The sequence below is a fragment of the Polypterus senegalus genome, chromosome 16 (assembly GCF_016835505.1).
Source record: "Polypterus senegalus isolate Bchr_013 chromosome 16, ASM1683550v1, whole genome shotgun sequence".
NCBI lineage: Eukaryota > Metazoa > Chordata > Cladistia > Polypteriformes > Polypteridae > Polypterus > Polypterus senegalus.
The window spans coordinates 68,569,949-68,587,453 of record NC_053169.1 but is presented as its reverse complement, the minus strand read 5'-3'; the positions used below and the strand labels follow the sequence as shown (position 1 = coordinate 68,587,453).

The window sequence follows — 17,505 nt, the reverse complement described above, 5'->3', positions numbered from 1 at the left end:
CAACCGCGTCCACCATGAAAAACCATGCGAAAGGAACAACGAAGCCACGCCCACAAACTCTACCCCTCCTCCCGCGTGCTCAGAGCGCACCTCAGACCACTGCCGCCAAATCAAACAGCTCATCAAACACATACTCACTCGCTTTGGTCTGTGCTGCGGTCCAAACCCAGCTGTGAGCCACGTTGACTATTCTTTTGCCTCCATGGCTGCCGCTTCAAATGTATTTCATGGAAACAACACTTCTTTCAATGTTATAGAAATTCCTGCTTCAGGTAACTGTTTGTTTCTGTCAGTCGGGTTTTGGAGAAATGTCATTGATGAAACTGTTGCTCATAGCAAACTGTTTTACACGCTACATACAGCAATTAGCATCCGACGACAAACATGCGTCTCTTAGATGCTCCTGCACTTTGTACACCCCCTCCACCGTGGTCAGGTGTCTTGGTGGATTATATATAGAAAGGCAGCCAAAACCGCACAGAGCAATGAAAAGTCTCGTGAGTCACAGGTAGGGTTACCACTTTTAATACAAACAAATAAGCGATCGGCGTCCAAATTCTTAGAGGGACAAATGGCTTTCAGCCACGTGAGATTGAGCATTAACAGGTCTGTGATGCACTTGTATGTCCGTTACTGCACGCAGCTACACTGAATGGATCAGCGTGTGTCTACGGGCGTGGGTAAGCCTGAACCCCATTCGTGATGGAGACCGTGGCTTGCAATTGTTCCCCACCGAGCGAAATTCCCAATACGTGCGGGTAATACGTTAAGCACTGATTACGTTCCTGCCCTTTGTAACCCATCCCCCCCGGTCAGGTGACTTGGTGGATTATATATAAAAAAGCACCCAGAACCGCAAAGAACAATGAAAAATCAACGTGGAAACCACTGGCGGTGTTTGGAAAATTACCAGTCAGCGTGACTCACGGAGTGCGTGTGGACTGTACACAGACAAAAGCGACTCAGGTGCGGGTTGGGGGCGGGCACATAAGCGGGCAGTGCGTACTGAGCAGCGCCGTTCAACCCTGTCGCCAGCTTTGGAAGGAGAAGGCGCTCCTCCGGTTTTCAGTCACGGACATTTGTATGTTGCTTCGTAGCGTACATTGTTGTAATGTTACTTTTCTTGGTGGTTTATTAAATTACGGATTTTTCAAATGTTTATTTTTCCTCTGTGCTTTAAAAATCATTTAAAAAGCGGCCTGATTATGCGGCGTATGCTACGCCGCGGGTTGGCTAGTTATAATAATTAAAAGAATAGATTTGAAACAGCTTGCTCTCTTTCTCTCCCCCCACCCCCCATTTTGCCTCCCAACATGAGCCTAGACCACACTTCACAAAGTCCCAGTCCTCTGACATACTAAGAGACAGAGCCCATCCAAAACAGAACAAGCAACGTATAAAGATCAAAATACAGATACAGTATCTATTGACAATACAGTCCAAATACTCTAAGCATAAGCATAAAATATAATCTTAAACAGTCTTGAGAGAGTAAATCCAGGGAATGATGTTAAACAGTAGCCCTGGATAAATATAGAAAGCCCTAATGCAATAAACCAAAAGGTATAATGTTAAACAGCCTCTTTTAAATTAAAAAAAGAATAAAAAAAAAAATAAAAAAGTGCACATACATACATATATGCATGCAATTGTAATTAAAACATAAAACAAACAAAAAGTAACTGAGAAGTAAATGGGATGTATAATGATGGTACCAGTATCATTACATGCAGATCAAACAGCCAGTAAGATTTTCTTTGTCATGCCTGAACAGAATGCAACCAGCAATCGTATTTTAAAAAAAAAAAAAAAAAAAGTGTCGGGATCAGTTTTTTTTTTTTTAACTCTTTTTCTGCTTCCTCCGTAGAAGTAAAAACATATAGTTTGCCTTGAATGTCCACTTTCAGTTTGGCAGGATACAAGAGGCTGTATCTGATCTCAGATTTCCTTAAGCGTGGTTTAATGTTGTAAAATGCGGCATGTTTAGCTGCTGTTGAGTGTTGAGTGAGAAATCCAGGAAAATATGAATGTGGTTATTTTCAAATATAATCTATTGTTTCTGTCTGAGAAGTAACATTATATGATGTTTAGATTGTAATTTTTCAAAATGCACGATGAGAGTTCTAGGTTTAGAGGGATTTGATCCCCGTATGCTTTAAGCTGCTGCTATCTCATTGTCTGATTTGAAGTTCTCTACAATTATTTTAGAGAACAGTTCAGCTACGAATTCCTTCTGCATCCATCTTCCAGTGCAGCAAGTCGGTCTTCGAGTGGATTGCATTCGGAATTTTCAGCCGGTGCTTTTCCGTCTGTGGTAAATGCCAGTTGTTCAGCTGATTCAGTACAAGTCATGAGTGTTTGTTTAACATCTTTCAACTGAGTGGCAAGTGCTAGAGGTTTACTCTCAAACTTAGATGCATTTTCCTGTATTTGTTCCTCAATTTTTTTCTAGCATACCTTTAAAGGCAGCCTCAAAGCGATTATTTAAACATTTTTCTTGATCTTTAATATCCTGAAGCAGCTTTTTGTTTGTCTTATGTCCTTAATTTCTTTCCTTATATCTTTCTTTAAATCATTCTTGATCTCCTTTATAACTTGAGTGGTGGCCATTGCGGTGATCATTACATTCAGCTCGGACAGCTCGTTCAGTCTTCTCCATGCACCACGGATAAAGTGGCAAGCCCAGTGGAAGTTGAGGATTCCAGCTCGTGAGGAGTGGTTAACAACATGGAAGGTAAGGTAATTTTCAATTTCAATGAATATTCTGGAATCAACGAGCTATCCTGGCCCGATTTGCTTTTACAATCGCTCCCACTTTCGCTCTCGACTGAAGATGACGCAGTAGCATCCGGTCCCAGGAAATCTGTGCCTTCACCTATTTGTTCTAGTTCAGTTTCTTAAAGGCTGTACCTAGAACTTGGGCTTGATGCCTGTCTAGGCTTGGATAGAGCTTTAGCTGCCTTTTCCGTATTCTTCTGAACCCTATTTCTGCTGGTCATGTTAATATATGTTTAGATATACATTAATCCCTCTTCGATCACGGGGGTTGCGTTAGATAGATGAAAATCCACGAGGTAGAAACCATGTTTGTATGGTTATTTTTATATATTTTAAGCCCTTATAAACTCTCCCACACTGGAAACATTATTAGAGCCCTCTAGACATGAAATAACACCTTTTAGTCAAAAGTTTAAACTATGCTCCATGACAAGACAGATGACAGTTCTTTCTCACAATTAAAAGAATGCAAACATATCTTCCTCTTCAAAGAATGCGTGTCAGGAGAAGAGAATTTCAAGAAGAGAGAGAGAGAGAGCGCGCGACAGAAAAGCAAACAATCAAAACATCAATACGTGCTTTTGGGCTTCTAAGTATGCCAAAGCACCATGATAAAGCATCATTTTTTTAGAGGAGCATCCATATCCTCTAGGCAAACAGCCCCTCTGCTCACACCCCCTCCGTCAGGCGCAGAGAATGTCAGAGAGAGTTAGAAAGACAGAGAAAAGCAAACAATCAAGCACCGCACAAGAAGCGTATCATATATCATTGAGGAGTTTTATTTAATACGTAACACATGCTCTGATTGGGTAGCTTCTAAGCCATCCGCCAATAGCGTCCCTTGTATGAAATCAACTGGGCAAACAAACTGAGGAAGCATGTACCATAAATTAAAAGACCCATTATCTGCAAACCAGTGAAAAATACATGATATATATTTACAGTAGATATGCTTACATTTAAAATCCGCGATGGAGTGAAGTTGCGAAAGTTGAAGCCCGATATAGCGAGGGATCACTGTACTGTAATTGAGCCTCCTCTGGTTAAGTAAATACAAGATACCAAAAAGAGAAAAAAATAACAGCTGCTAACGGTCTTCCGCTTCAGATGTCCATCTCCTGTACCAGACGAGACCAACTCCTCAATAATCAGAGTATTTAAAGGAAATACATTTTGAAAGTCCATTTCACTTCAGAGTATCAATCTATCCATTTTACAAACCCATTATACTTTCATTAGCATCTCAGGAGCCTAATTCAGTAAGCACAAGGTATAAAGCAAGAACAATCCCAGGACCTGTTGACAGAAGTTGGAATACACTCACACATATATACACACTAGGACCAATTTAGCATCGCCAAATCTGCCTACCTTGCATGTTTTTGGACTGTAGGAGGAAATCTGAGCATGAAGAGGAAGATGACACCCTATCAGATACAGGAAGAACATGCAAGCTCCAAACAAGGAGGACCAAGAACATGAACCCTGGTCTCCTTGTTGCGTGGCAGCAGAGCTACCACTGTGCCACCATGTTTTCCACTAGTTACTATGAAATTTTTAGTTGATACATAATAACCTTTACAATTTATTATAAGTGTCAAAAGCTATAAGAGAATAAGGTACTAAACACAAAGAAAAAGACTGAGGTTAACTCAAGGGTTAACTAAATGCAACTTAATACTGAAAGCGCAAGCGGCTTCTGTCCATTTTAAACAAGATACCAGCATATTTTTCCTAGATTAGAATGAGGTAAATTAGTAAGTAACAACTCTCCAGAAAGTGGGGATAAAATGATGGGAAAGCCATACACCACTCCTATAAAATGGTACTAAGATCAATAGTCATGTACTAAAACACCCCTCTTAATGAAGCAATGTTAAGTATAATGGGAAAATTGACGAGTCAGAAATTACTTGTGGTGTTAGTTGAATGGTGGAGGTAATAAAGGTCTGCATATTAAGAGTCATATGACATGATTTATTAGATGAGGTGATGTAATCAGAAAAAAGTATAAAAGCAGATGAACTGTTTTAATTGTTCCATAACTCTATGCAAATTAATGTTCTTTACTCTCACCTGGGCACGATGACTGCCTTCTTTAAAAGATACAGGAAAGTTTTTACCATAACATCAACTTGGTTACCCTGATGTGATTATTTATAAGAAAAAAAAAACCATGGCACAGGCAGTGACCTCCATACAAGGTAAACATAGTTTTTTTTTGCTATTAAATTGTTGGCTGCTTTCACAGGGATTTTGCCCTGCCAAAAGAGACGAGGTAAGAAACCTCTCTAATAAAACTAAAACTGAAGGAAGAACAGTGAGAATGCATAACTAAGGGAATGAATTTAAGGATTACTGAAAATAGTTGGTAGATAAGCAGAAAATGTTATAATTACTTACAGGTGCCATACTGGCATATCACCCAATATACTTGAAGTATAATTTTGGGGGCTTAACAGACAGGGTCCTTACAGCTTCTGGTAAAGCCAGTTAACGGTTGTGTGGAGGCACAAATCCTGCAGTTATATCACTCCAAGCCAGCGGGTCCTGCGTCAGTGTATTAAGTCAATCATTTAGGTGAGGTGATTTTGGACTGATCACGTCTGCACCTTGCCTCAGTGGAAGTGCTCCATAGTGAATTACTCTAGGTAGTTCAATTGAAATGATAAAAAGATGGTAAAAATCTTATAATACCACTCCAATATGAAGGTGCAGGATCGAGTAGGTATTTTTTGGTAAAAAAAGACTACAATTGCAGATTACACAGGGAAGGGCTCTGTTATCTTAGTATAGTGAATAACAGCCTGTAATAGGGGGTTTAACTTGAAGAACCACATTACATCAGTGGGTTATCTGGTCATAGGTGAGACACCTGGCAAAACACCAAGAATGCATTCAATTAGGGAGGGCTAAATTAACAGGTCACTCAAAGGAGTATTGTGGTTTTAGTAATTAACACACACAAACACATACATACATATACTGGGGGTCCTCGGCTTATGACACAGTTCTGTTCTTGCAACAGTGATGTAACCCTAATTTTGGTGCAAGTCGAAACACACCCTAGCCTAAGTCACTTACCTATCCTAACACATTCGCAAAATCATTATCTAGAACATAAAAACACAACTAAGCCACAGAAAAAGGACATAAATATACTGTACTGTACTGTAGTAACAGAAAAAAATGACAAAAAATTAGTTTAAAAAAATTCCTTACCTTTACTCCTTCTGATCTCTTTACAATGTCTAATTTCACTTCCATCATGATGGCTTTCCTCCTCTTAGAAGCACTACCAGACTCTGACTTTCGTTTAGGAGCCATGATAAGGGCCACAAAGTTGCCAAACATAGCCACACAAACAGAACCTCCACGCGCAACAAAACTAGTTTGCCAACTCCCTCACTCATACGCTGCGTTACTGCGTATTCTTCCACTGCGCACAACCAAACTAGTTCACCAACATAGTCTGTAAGTACGATGCTAATGGCATAAGCCAAAACACTCATGTCTCCATTTTTTTAAAAAGTTTTATGGGAGTACGCGTTGTAAACTCGAAACGTTTTATGTCGAAATATTGTAACCCGAAGACTCCCAGTGTATAAGTGAGATACAGTACGAGTTTAGTGGAGGTAATAAAATTATGGGGAAAAGAGCAGAATATTCTACATGGGAGATGCAAGAGTTGGATAACCTGGCAGCTAGCCTTCCCAACATACACGAGGGTGGAGGGAAATGGATTACAACATTTGTATATGTCCAGCAACTAAATTGGTACAAGGGATGGTCAAAAGGTAAAAAAGGTGGAAATAAAGTGACACAAAAAATTTACCCAGGGTGTGTTGTGGATGTGAGCAACCAGAACATATAAGAAAGAACTGTTCAGTGAAACAATGTGGACAAGGTTGTAATCAGTCAGTGCAGAATAAGGGACAATTACCCCAAAACTGGAACCACTGAACCCATGTTTTGGATTCAGTTAGGAAATCTAGGGCTGCCCAAAGCTTCCTACTTGAGAAGTACAGTACCCAATGTTAACTGGGTGTTCACATAAACAACCAATGACGAACACTGAATTAGATGAGAAAAACCATCCCCGTAATGATAGAAGCAGGAGCTACTGAAAAGAATACAATGCAGAAAAGAGCACAATACTACTGATGGTAAAGTGGGAAGTGTGGCAAGATTGAAGATTCTACTATCACACTGTAATGTTAAAACAAGGCTCTGTGTGTTTGAAACTGTATTATGCCTTAGAAATAATGTGTGAATGGGACCACTTTGTCTGAAATATTAATATTTAACTGGATGTTCAAACATTTGTTGAAAATATGTTGTGCACACAAAATAAGAAATACAGGATATAAATTTCCAGAGCTCTGAATTAGAGTTAAAATATTAGTTTTGAATGTGTGTAATATTTGTTATAAAATGCTTATATAAAATGTTTCTAAATCTGTAACACACTTTAATTTGAAAGCCTGATCAAGTTTTAAGGAAAAATGTTCTTTTGGTAACGATAAATTAAATACAAGGGAGACAAATTCTTTCAAGAATGAAAAGATTACTGATGTGTGTATGTGTATGCTTTTGGGAAATGCAGAATGAGCATAGATAATACTTGTTGTGTGGGTGTCAGCTGAGTAATTAAATAGGATCCAAAAGTGGAGGATGTTTCATGTGCTTATATAGGATACGGATATTGTTTTAGATAGTTTAAACATGAGTTGTTCGGTAATTTAAGAACTATAAAAAAGAATTGGCAAGGTGTCACAGTGTTTAGCACTACTGCTATACAATAAAAAAAAAATTAAAGTTTTGGTTTGAACATTGTCTATGTAGAGTTTGCATGATCTTCCTGTGTCTGTGAAGATTTTCCTGGGAATGCCATCTTGCTGTGTGGTTTCCTAGTTGTTAGATTTCTTTCCTGTTGTCACTAACTCGGTTTGCCTGTGCGATCTTCATGACCGGGAGACCTGCGCCATGCAGAGCAGAGGTGGACCGTATTGTATTTCAGCAGATTTTGCTGCTGTAGTCCCTATTTGAAGTTCACAGCCTTGATCAGGGGTTGCATCATCACAGGCAGTTGGGTACTTGTATGTTTATCCCGATCAGTAAAGTGTGAGTGGAGGTAAAGCTGTTAACTCATTTTTGTGTAGAGTTTTTTTCCGTTTCTTTTTGTGTGTTGATTTGTTTCCAAACTGTGTGAAAGTAAATAGATGTCTTAAAGTGCCACAGACAGAGAGAAAGTAAATGTAAGCATAAGAGGAAAAGGGAATGTAAATGCCTAAAATAGTTAATGCCAGAAAAAAATAAAACTTGAAAGAGTTTAAAAGTGTTAAAGATGGTTTAAGTAACATTGAGTATGTTATACAGTATGTTAAAAGGGATCTCTGTGATTGAAGTGCATTAAAAGAAGTTTAAGCAAGTCTGAGAAAATGTTTGGTTAAAGACAATGTGTGAAAATATTTAGTGATTTTTTAAAAGATAACGCAAATTTCAAAAATATGCATAAAACTGGAACATGTTATGACATGCACCACTATCCTTTTGAGTACTGACCAAGTCCTTGATTAGGTCCTATACTCCTCCTGCCCACTCCTGATGCAGCCAATGATAACACTGTCGCCAGCGAACTTTTGCACATGGCAGGACTCCGAGTTGTTTTGGAAGTCCGATGTACATAGGCTGAACAGGTCCGGAGAAAGCTCCTACGGTGCTCCTGTGCTGCTGATCACAATGTCAGACCTGCAGTTACTGAGACGCACATACGATGAATTTACTCCCATCTCTATCAGCTTGTCCCCAAGGAGCCAAGGCTGGATGGTGTTGAAGGCGCTAGAGAAGTCCAGAAACATAATTCTTACTGCACCACTGCCTCTGTCCAAGTGGGAGAGGGATCGGTGTAGCATATAGATGATGGCATCCTGTGTATATGTATGTAAGTATACGTATGTAAGTATACAGTTATATGTAAAAGTTTGGAAACTTGTATCTCTTGAAGACAAGGCTAAATAAAAACCAAAATATTATACTTTTGAAGCCACAGAGCAATAAATAATTACAATTTAAAACTTTCTAATAACAGTTTATTTTTACACTGCCCACTTTGGTAGAGCAAAGCTGTAATGACTGCAATAAAGAGCCGCTCTTTTCAAATGGCTTATTTTTTTTTTAAGGATGACAGTTCAAACAGGACAGCATCTAAAGATAAAATATGCTACCATATATGAAAAGGCCATATTGACGTGCTGTGCCCAAAATGTGCAATTCTGCCTCCCTGACAAAATGGGTCTTCTACTAAACAAGGCTCTATGAAATATTTGGCTATCTGTTGCACAGCATTCGAATAGATAAGCAGATTGGGAGTCGGGGGTTTCAGAACTGAACTACTATACAGGTGCCGGTCATAAAATTAGAATATCGACAAAGCTGATTTATTTCAGTAATTCCATTCAAAAAGTGAAACTTGTATATTAGATTTATTCATTACACACAGACTGATGTATTTCAAATGTTTATTTCTTTTAATTTTGATGATTATAACTGTATCTCGGAAAATTAGAATATCAATTAAGACCAATGCAAACAAAGGATTTTTAGAAATGTTGGCCAACTGAAAGGTATGAAAATGAAAAGTATGAGCATGTACTGCACTCAATATTTAGTTGGGGCTCCTTTGGCCTGGATTACTGCAGCAATGCGGCGTGGCATGGAGTCGATCAGTCTGTGGCACTGCTCAGGTGTTATGAGAGCCCATGTTGCTCTGATAGTGGCCTTCAGCTCTTCTGAATTGTTGGGTCTGGTGTATTGCATCTTCCTCTTCACAATACCCCATAGATTTTCTATGGGGTTAAGGTCAGCGAGTTTGCTGGCCAATCAAGAACAGGCATACCATGGTCCTTAAACCAGGTACTGGTAGTTTTGGCACTTTGTGCAGGTTCCAGGTCCTGTTGGAAAATGAAATCTGCATCTCCATAAAGTTCGTCAGCAGCAGGAAGCATGAAGTGCTCTAAAACTTCCTGGTAGGCGGCTGCGTTGACCTTGGACCTCAGAAAACACAATGGACCAACACCAGCAGATGACATGGCACCCCAAACCATCACTGACTGTGGAAACTTTACACTGGACCTCAAGCAACGTGGATTCTGTGCCTCTCCTCTCTTCCTCCAGACTCTGGGACCTTGATTTCCAAAGGAAATGCAAAATTTACTTTCATCAGAGAACATAACTTTGGACCACTCAGCAGCAGTTTTTTCTTTAGCCCAGGCGAGACGCTTCTGACACTGTCTCTTGTTCAAGAGTGGCTTGACACAAGGAATGCGACAGCTGAAACCCATGTCTTGCATACGTCTGTGCGTGGTGGTTCTTGAAGCACTGACTCCAGCTGCAGTCCACTCTTTGTGAATCTCCCCCACAGTTTTGAATGGGTTTTGTTTCACAATCCTCTCCAGGGTGAGTTATCCCTATTGCTTGTACACTTTTTTCTACGACATCTTGTCCTTCCTTAGCCTCTCTATTAATGTGCTTGGACACAGAGCTCTGTGAACAGCCAGCCTCTTTAGCAATGACCTTTTGTGTCTTGCCCTCCTTGTGCAAGGTGTCAATGGTCGTCTTTTGGACAACTGTCAAGTCAGCAGTCTTCCCCATGATTGTGTAGCCTACAGAACTAGACTGAGAGACCATTTAAAGGCTTTTGCAGGTGTTTTGAGTTAATTAGCTGATTAGAGTGTGGCACCAGGTGTCTTCAATATTGAACCTTTTCACAATATTCTAATTTTCCGAGATACTGAATTTGGGACTTTCATTAGTTGTCAGTTATAATCATCAAAATTAAAAGAAATAAATATCTGAAATACATCAGTCTGTGTGTAATGAATGAATCTAATATACAAGTTTCACTTTTTGAATGGAATTACTGAAATAAATCAACTTTGTCATGATATTATAATTTTATGACCGGCACCTGTATATCAAAACATGCTTTTGCCTAATTAACTTGTACCCAGTAAATACACATACTTTGACTACACTAGCCAGTAATTTATATTATATCAGAAGTGACACGTATGGGCAGAGTTTAAGACCTTGTCCCCTCATTTCACACACACACACACACACACACACACACACACAGCTACTGAAATGTTACAAGGAGAAATAAAAACCAGCATCGTTTGTAGTGTTTTTTTCTAGAAAATTTTGTGTTGTCAGTTATGGGGTGAACTGCATTACTGGCAGTTTTATTTTCAAATTAAGTTTTTATTGTTGCTTAGCAGAGTTTCCACCTAATGACTGTGAGAATATCTGCTTCAATGATTAAGTTACTGTGTTGGGTTACCCCATCTAGATTAATCTTTGGTTTTATCATTGTGTACTGACTGCAATTTGTGTCTTGCTGCTTTAAGAAACAGAGGTTTATATTTTTTAACTTCTAACACTTCCAAACTCATGCTCACCAATAACCAAATTTTAAAACAACTTTTTTTTTAATAGATTAGCTAATGTCTAATAGATGCTTATCAGGTTATCTTCAGTTATGTTACTGTTTTAGCAAGTGTTCGTTCACACCTTTACATAGCATAGTTTGGTATACAGCACAAACGCAGGTATTTCTTTGCATGCCTTTGTAGATAAATACAAAATATTTTACTGTAGGTTCTGTTGATTGTTAGATTTGTTTTGTAATTCTGTTGAAAGAACAGGTGACAACTTTTTCAAAACTGTTTCAACTTGAGCTGTCAAAAGCACTGCAAACATACTGTAGTTTTCTCATTGTTTAGTGCAGTTTAACTGTTTTGTGTCATTATTCATTTGAGATGACTCGTACAAATAAATGTCATTAGACTGAAGAACTGGATGTGTTTTTTTTTTCTTTCTAAACATAAAGCACCAAAATGATTACATATGCTGTACTCCTGGAGCTATTTAATAATATCTTAGCACATTTTGTCCATATGACTGGATAACTCATATGTGCGTTATTTAAACGAGTAACGTGCAATTTTTTTCCTTTAACCTTCCCAACGCCCTCCCAAAATCCCACCCCAAGGATAATTTTCACATTATTTACCCTTATATTTGCTTCTATTATATCAAACTTTTTGTCTTCATTCTGCACCTAAAAGATGATTATAAATTATTTCTCGGCTATAACTACAAACTACACTTGGTAAGTAAAATATATATAGATTTTTTTTTTAATATATAACATTTTTCTATATATATGGTGTATATATATGGAGCACTGCTTTAAACAAACTGAGATTAAAAGGTGACATGATCAAAGTGTTTAAATTATATAATACAGGTTGCAAACTTGTTATGGGCAGATTTCGGACAAATGCAAGAAAGTTTTCTTCACACAAAGAACCATAGACATATGGAATAAATTATCAAGTTATGCAGTGGATAGTAGTCCAGGTCTCCGCTTACCAAGTTATTTTGGACAATCTAGGTGAACAGAATAGATTAAGTTGTTGATCTGAATAGTCTGTTCTTATCACAATTGCCCTAATATATTACCTTATGAAGGAATTTGTGAATTTATCTTCAAGGTTGAAAACCTGGGCAGCCATTGCTATTACAAAGCTGAAACATTCACTCATTCAAATTCAATTATTTTGGTTTTAGGACAATTTATTTATGAAAGATCATTCATTTAGTGCTCCTACCAGGCAGTCCCATCATGTGTTGGTGAGAGGGTGGAGTACATTCTCTGATACTGATGCAATAAAAAGCAATTGCTTAAGTAAGAGGAAATATGCAAGACTGCCGGACGACTTAATGCACATAACACTGTAATGTTTCGACTTTAAGAATCATTTAACACTTAATGTAAATTTTCCCTTAAAGAATGCCATATTAATACAATTTAACAATCCATTGTATGCATTCCTAACTTAAAAAAAAAATTAAATAAATATTTTATCACTGCTCTGCTTTTGTGTACCTGGCAATCTGGAGAGTAGGCTCCGTGGTATAAACAGTGCCTGTGAATCCAGTATGTTCAGTGATATATGGAAGAGCCATCATGCAGTGGTAGTTGGAAATCAGAATCACATCAATGGTTGAAAGATCCAAAAGTTCCTTCTGGAGAACCATATTAAAGACAGGGTTGGGGTTAGAGGGATGGGAGAGAAAAAAAAGTGAAAATTTCTTCTGGTTCCATTCTGTGTTAAAACTAGAATTACCAAAGCCTACGAAAAAACTTGTAATCCCTGCTCACTTTAAATCCCTTTGCACGTATCTGTCAGAGTCTTTTGTGTTGTAAATGTCTCATTAAACACAAGCAGCCTGCTATTCAATCCTCCCACCAACACAGAAAGGGCAGAAAGTTCTATCAAACCAAGTCCGTTTACCTGCCTGGAGTTGTATAGGGTAAATTATATATTGTTATTTGGAATACTACAATGTAAGCATATAACAATAATATATTGTTATTTACATTTCATGTGTGTTCCATGTCTACAACAATCTATGTAAACACGTCATTAAAACAGAAAAGTTTTTCATGTTTAAGTAATAATTGGAAAAACGAAAACATGAAGTGTATAATGTGTCCAAATATCAAATATACCTGTACATTTTTTTAAAGTGCTTCACAAAAGAAAGTGTGCTTTTATTCAAGAATAGAACTGCAGAAAAAGAACTTGCATTAGGGTGCGACATCAACACGCTCTTAACATGATCATTTTGGTGGTGCAGCCGTAAGAAGTGCTGACTGGTAATCAAAAGTTTGCTGGTTAAATCCTAAATACCTCAGTTTTGAAAAGTGAGCTGCTCTTATTCTTACTATTATAGAATAAAAACATACATTTGATTTGAGTCTACAGTATAACAGCCGGTGTAAATTTATGGTACTTGTAAAGATTAACTTTTTTTTTTTTAAAAAGTTTTATTCTCCCAGTCATGGTCACACTCCCACCGATCTGACACTGCTGTTTTCACATAAAGATGTGGTATAACAAAGGTGAACTCAGAGGATGATGAGGGTTCTCTATCGGAAAAAGAGAACAGAAGACATCCCCATAAGAAACGTCCACTCACATATAAAAACAACACAGCTGCACCAGGTGAAAGATGGCATTGTTTGAAGCAACAGGTCGGGTGTCATCCTGCCAGTCAATGTGTCACACGTGTAAACTTCAAAGAAAAAGCAGCACTTACAAAGCTCGCCAAGGTATCATGCAAAGTCCTGTTTTTGATTATGTTTTCTGATGATCTTCAAATGAAAAAAATTTTGTTACTTATATAAAAGCCAGATCAAATGTTATTTACCTTGACTTATATACTTATCTTCCTACAGCATAAAGTCACAAGTAGACTGCAGAGCTTCCTGCGTTTGATCGACACAGGCAGCTCACAAAAGTACATGATTAATGCCACGAAAAGTGCATGCTGACACTTCAGTGCGCGAGCAGCGATAAAAGAATGCAGTCAGACTTCTAATCTTGGGCACATACACTGTCCAGATCTAAACACTAGTGTGGAGGGTCGCTCGCTTACGAAAGAGTGTATAGCTCAAAGTGTTAGCTGCTGTTGCACTTTTTGCCATAGCTATACTTTGCGAGCATGCCTTTACAGATCAAACACATGAAATTCTGCAGTCTACTTGTGACTTTAAGCTGTTGGAAGTAAATAAATCAAAGTAAAAACATTGAATCTGGCTTTTATACAAGTAACATGTAAATTTCATATAAAGACCATCAGAAAACAATCAAAAACAGTTTGTACGATACCTTGGCAAGCTTTGTAAGAGATGCTTTTTCTTTGAAGGACACATGCAAGGCACATTGAGGCACACTGACTGACAGGATGATGCCCGACTTGTTGCTGCATCCAAACTGTGCCATCTTTCGCCTTTTGGACCTTACTTTCATTCTATTTTAATTAGTGTTCCCTTATTTTAATTCTTATTTATTTTGTCTTTTTTCTCTTTCTTCATCATGCAAAGCGCTTTGAGCTGCATTATTTATATGAAAATGTGCTATATAAGTAAATGTTGTTGTTGTTATGCCAGGTGCAGTTGTGTTGTTCTTATGTGCGAGTCGACGTTGCTTACGTGGAGGGCTTCTGTTCTCTTTCTCCGATGTAGAACCCTCATCATCATCCGAGTTTACCTCTGTTATAGCACATCTTTATGTTAAAACAGCAGTGTCAGATTGGTGGAACCATGACCGTGACTGGAAGAATAAAACTGAATTAAAAAAAAACGCTAACCTTTACAAATACCATAAATTTACACCGGCTGTTATAGACTCAAATCAAATATATGTTTTTATTATATAATAGTAAGAATAAGAGTAGCTCACTTCTCAAAACGGAGGCATCCAGGATTGAACCGGTGACATTTTGATTACCAGTCAGCAGTTCTTACCGCTGCACCACCAAAGTGATCATATTAATGGCATGTCAAAGTCGAACCCTAACGATAGTTTCTTTTTATTGCAGTTATATTCTTGAATAAAATCACACTTGTTATACTAGTACCTTTTGTGAAAGTGTTTATTTGATAGTTGGATGTCAGGCTCCTCCACCTATGGGAGGGGCCAAGGAGTTCAGGTGCAGTGTGAGTTGGGTGATGGCCGCAGGCGGGGACCTTGGCGGTCTGATCCTCGGCTACAGAAACTGGCTCTTGGAACGTGGAATGTCACCTCTCTGAAGGGGAAGGAGTCTGAGCTAGTGCCTGAGGTTGAGAGGTTCCGGCTAGATATAGTCGGACTCACCTCGACACACAGCTTGGACTCTGGAACCAATCTCCTTGAGAGGGGCTGGACTCTCTACCACTCTGGAGTTGCCCCCGGTGAGAGGCGCCGGAGCAGGTGTGGGCATACTTGCCCCGACTTGGAGCCTGTGCATTGGGGTTTACCCCGGTGGACGAGAGGGTGGCTTCCCTCTGCCTTCGGGTGGGGGGAAGGGTCCTGACTGTTGTTTGTGCGTATGCATCGAACAGCAGTTTGGAGTATCCACCCTTTTTGGAGTCTCTGGAGGGGGTGCTAGAGGGTATACCTTCTGGGGATTCCCTCGTTTTGCTGGGAGACTTCAATGCTCCGTGGGCAATGACAGTGAGACCTGGAAGGGCGTGATTGGGAGGAATGGCCCCCCGATCTGAACCCGAGCTGTGTTTTGTTATTGAACTTCTGTGCTCGTCACGGATTGTCCATAACGAACACCATGTTCAAGCATAAGGGTGTTCATATGTGCACTTGGCACCAGGACACCCTAGGCCTCAGGTCGATGATCGACTTTGTGGTGTGTCGTGGACTTGCGGCCATATGTCTTGGACACTTTCGGGTGAAGAGAGGCGAGCTGTCAACTGATCACCACCTGGTGGTGAGTTGGCCGATGGTGGGGAAGATGCGGTCAGACCTGGTAGGCCCAAGCGTGTTGTGAGGGTCTGCTGGGAGCGGCTGGCAGAGTCCCCTGTCAGAAGTAGCTTCAACTCCCACCTCGGCAGAACTTCAACCCGTCCCGAGGGAGGTGGGGACATTGAGTCGAATGGGCCATGTTCCGTGCCTCTATTGTTGAGGCGGCTGACGGAGCTGTGGCCGTAAGGTGGTGGTGCCTGTCGTGGCGGCAATCCCAACCCGTTGGTGGACACCGGCGGTGAGGGATGCCGTCAAGCTGAAGAAGGAGTCCTATAGGACTTTTTGTCCTGTGGGTCTCTGGAGGCAGCTGATAGGTACCGGCAGGCCAAGCGGAATGCGGCTTCGGTTGTTGCTGAGGCAAAACTTCGGGCATGGGAGGAGTTTGGAGAGGCCATGGAGAGCGACTTTGGACGGCCGAGGAGATTCTGGTCCACCGTCCGGCGTCTCAGGAGGGAAGCAGTGCAGTGTCAACACCGTATATGGTGGGGATGGTGCTGCTGACCTCGACTTCGGGCGTTGTGGGTCGGTGGGGGGAGTACTTCGAAGATCTCCTCAATCCCACTAACATGCCTTCCAATGAGGAAGCAGAGCCTGGGGACTCTGAGGTGGGCTCATCCCATCTCTGGGACTGAAGTCACCGAGGTGGTCAAAAAACTCCTTGGTGGCAGGGCCCTGGGGGTGGAGAGATTGACAGGCGGATCGGTGCGGCATCCGCAGTGATGCGGGCTCTGCATCGGTCTGTCGTGGTGAAAAAAGAGCTGAGCCGTAAGGCAAAGCTCTCAATTTACCATTCGATCTACGTTCCTACCCTCACCTATGGTCATGAGCTATGGGTAGTGACCGAAAGAACGAGATTGCGAATACAAGCGGCTTAAATGAGTTTCCTCCGCAGGGTGTCTGGGCTTTCCCTTAAAGATAGGGTGAGGAGCTCTGTCATCCGGGAGGGGCTCAGAGTAGAGCCGGTGCTCCTCCGCATTGAGAGGGGTCAGATGAGGTGGCTCGGGCATCTGATCAGGATACCTCCTGGTGAGGTATTCCGGGCACATCCAACTGGGAGGAGGCCCCGGGGAAGACCCAGGACATGCTGGAGGGACTATGTCTCACGGCTGGCCTGGTAACGCCTTGGGATTCTCCCGGAAGAGCTGGGCTTCTCTGTTTAAGCTGCTACCCCCGCAACCCGACCTCGGATAAGCGGAAGAGGATGGATGGACGTCAGGCTTCACACATTATACACTTTATGTCCTAATTTTGTCAATTACTACTAAAACATGAAACAGTTTGTTTTAAAGATATGTGTACATAGATTGTTGTAGACACTGAACACACATGAAATACTTTCCAAATAATGATATAC

The 17,505-nt window shown here is 40.3% G+C and overlaps 1 protein-coding gene across 1 annotated transcript in view; it reads right to left on the bottom strand.

Annotated features, from left to right (window-relative positions):
• The window catches only part of ints9 (integrator complex subunit 9), a 288,812-nt gene that overhangs the window by 182,722 nt on the left and 88,585 nt on the right, over positions 1–17,505 (bottom strand). Inside the window, exon 5 of the mRNA XM_039738053.1 lies at positions 12,734–12,873. Within this exon, the coding sequence (XP_039593987.1) occupies positions 12,734–12,873 (140 nt within the window). The remainder of the gene's footprint in view (positions 1–12,733; positions 12,874–17,505) is intronic.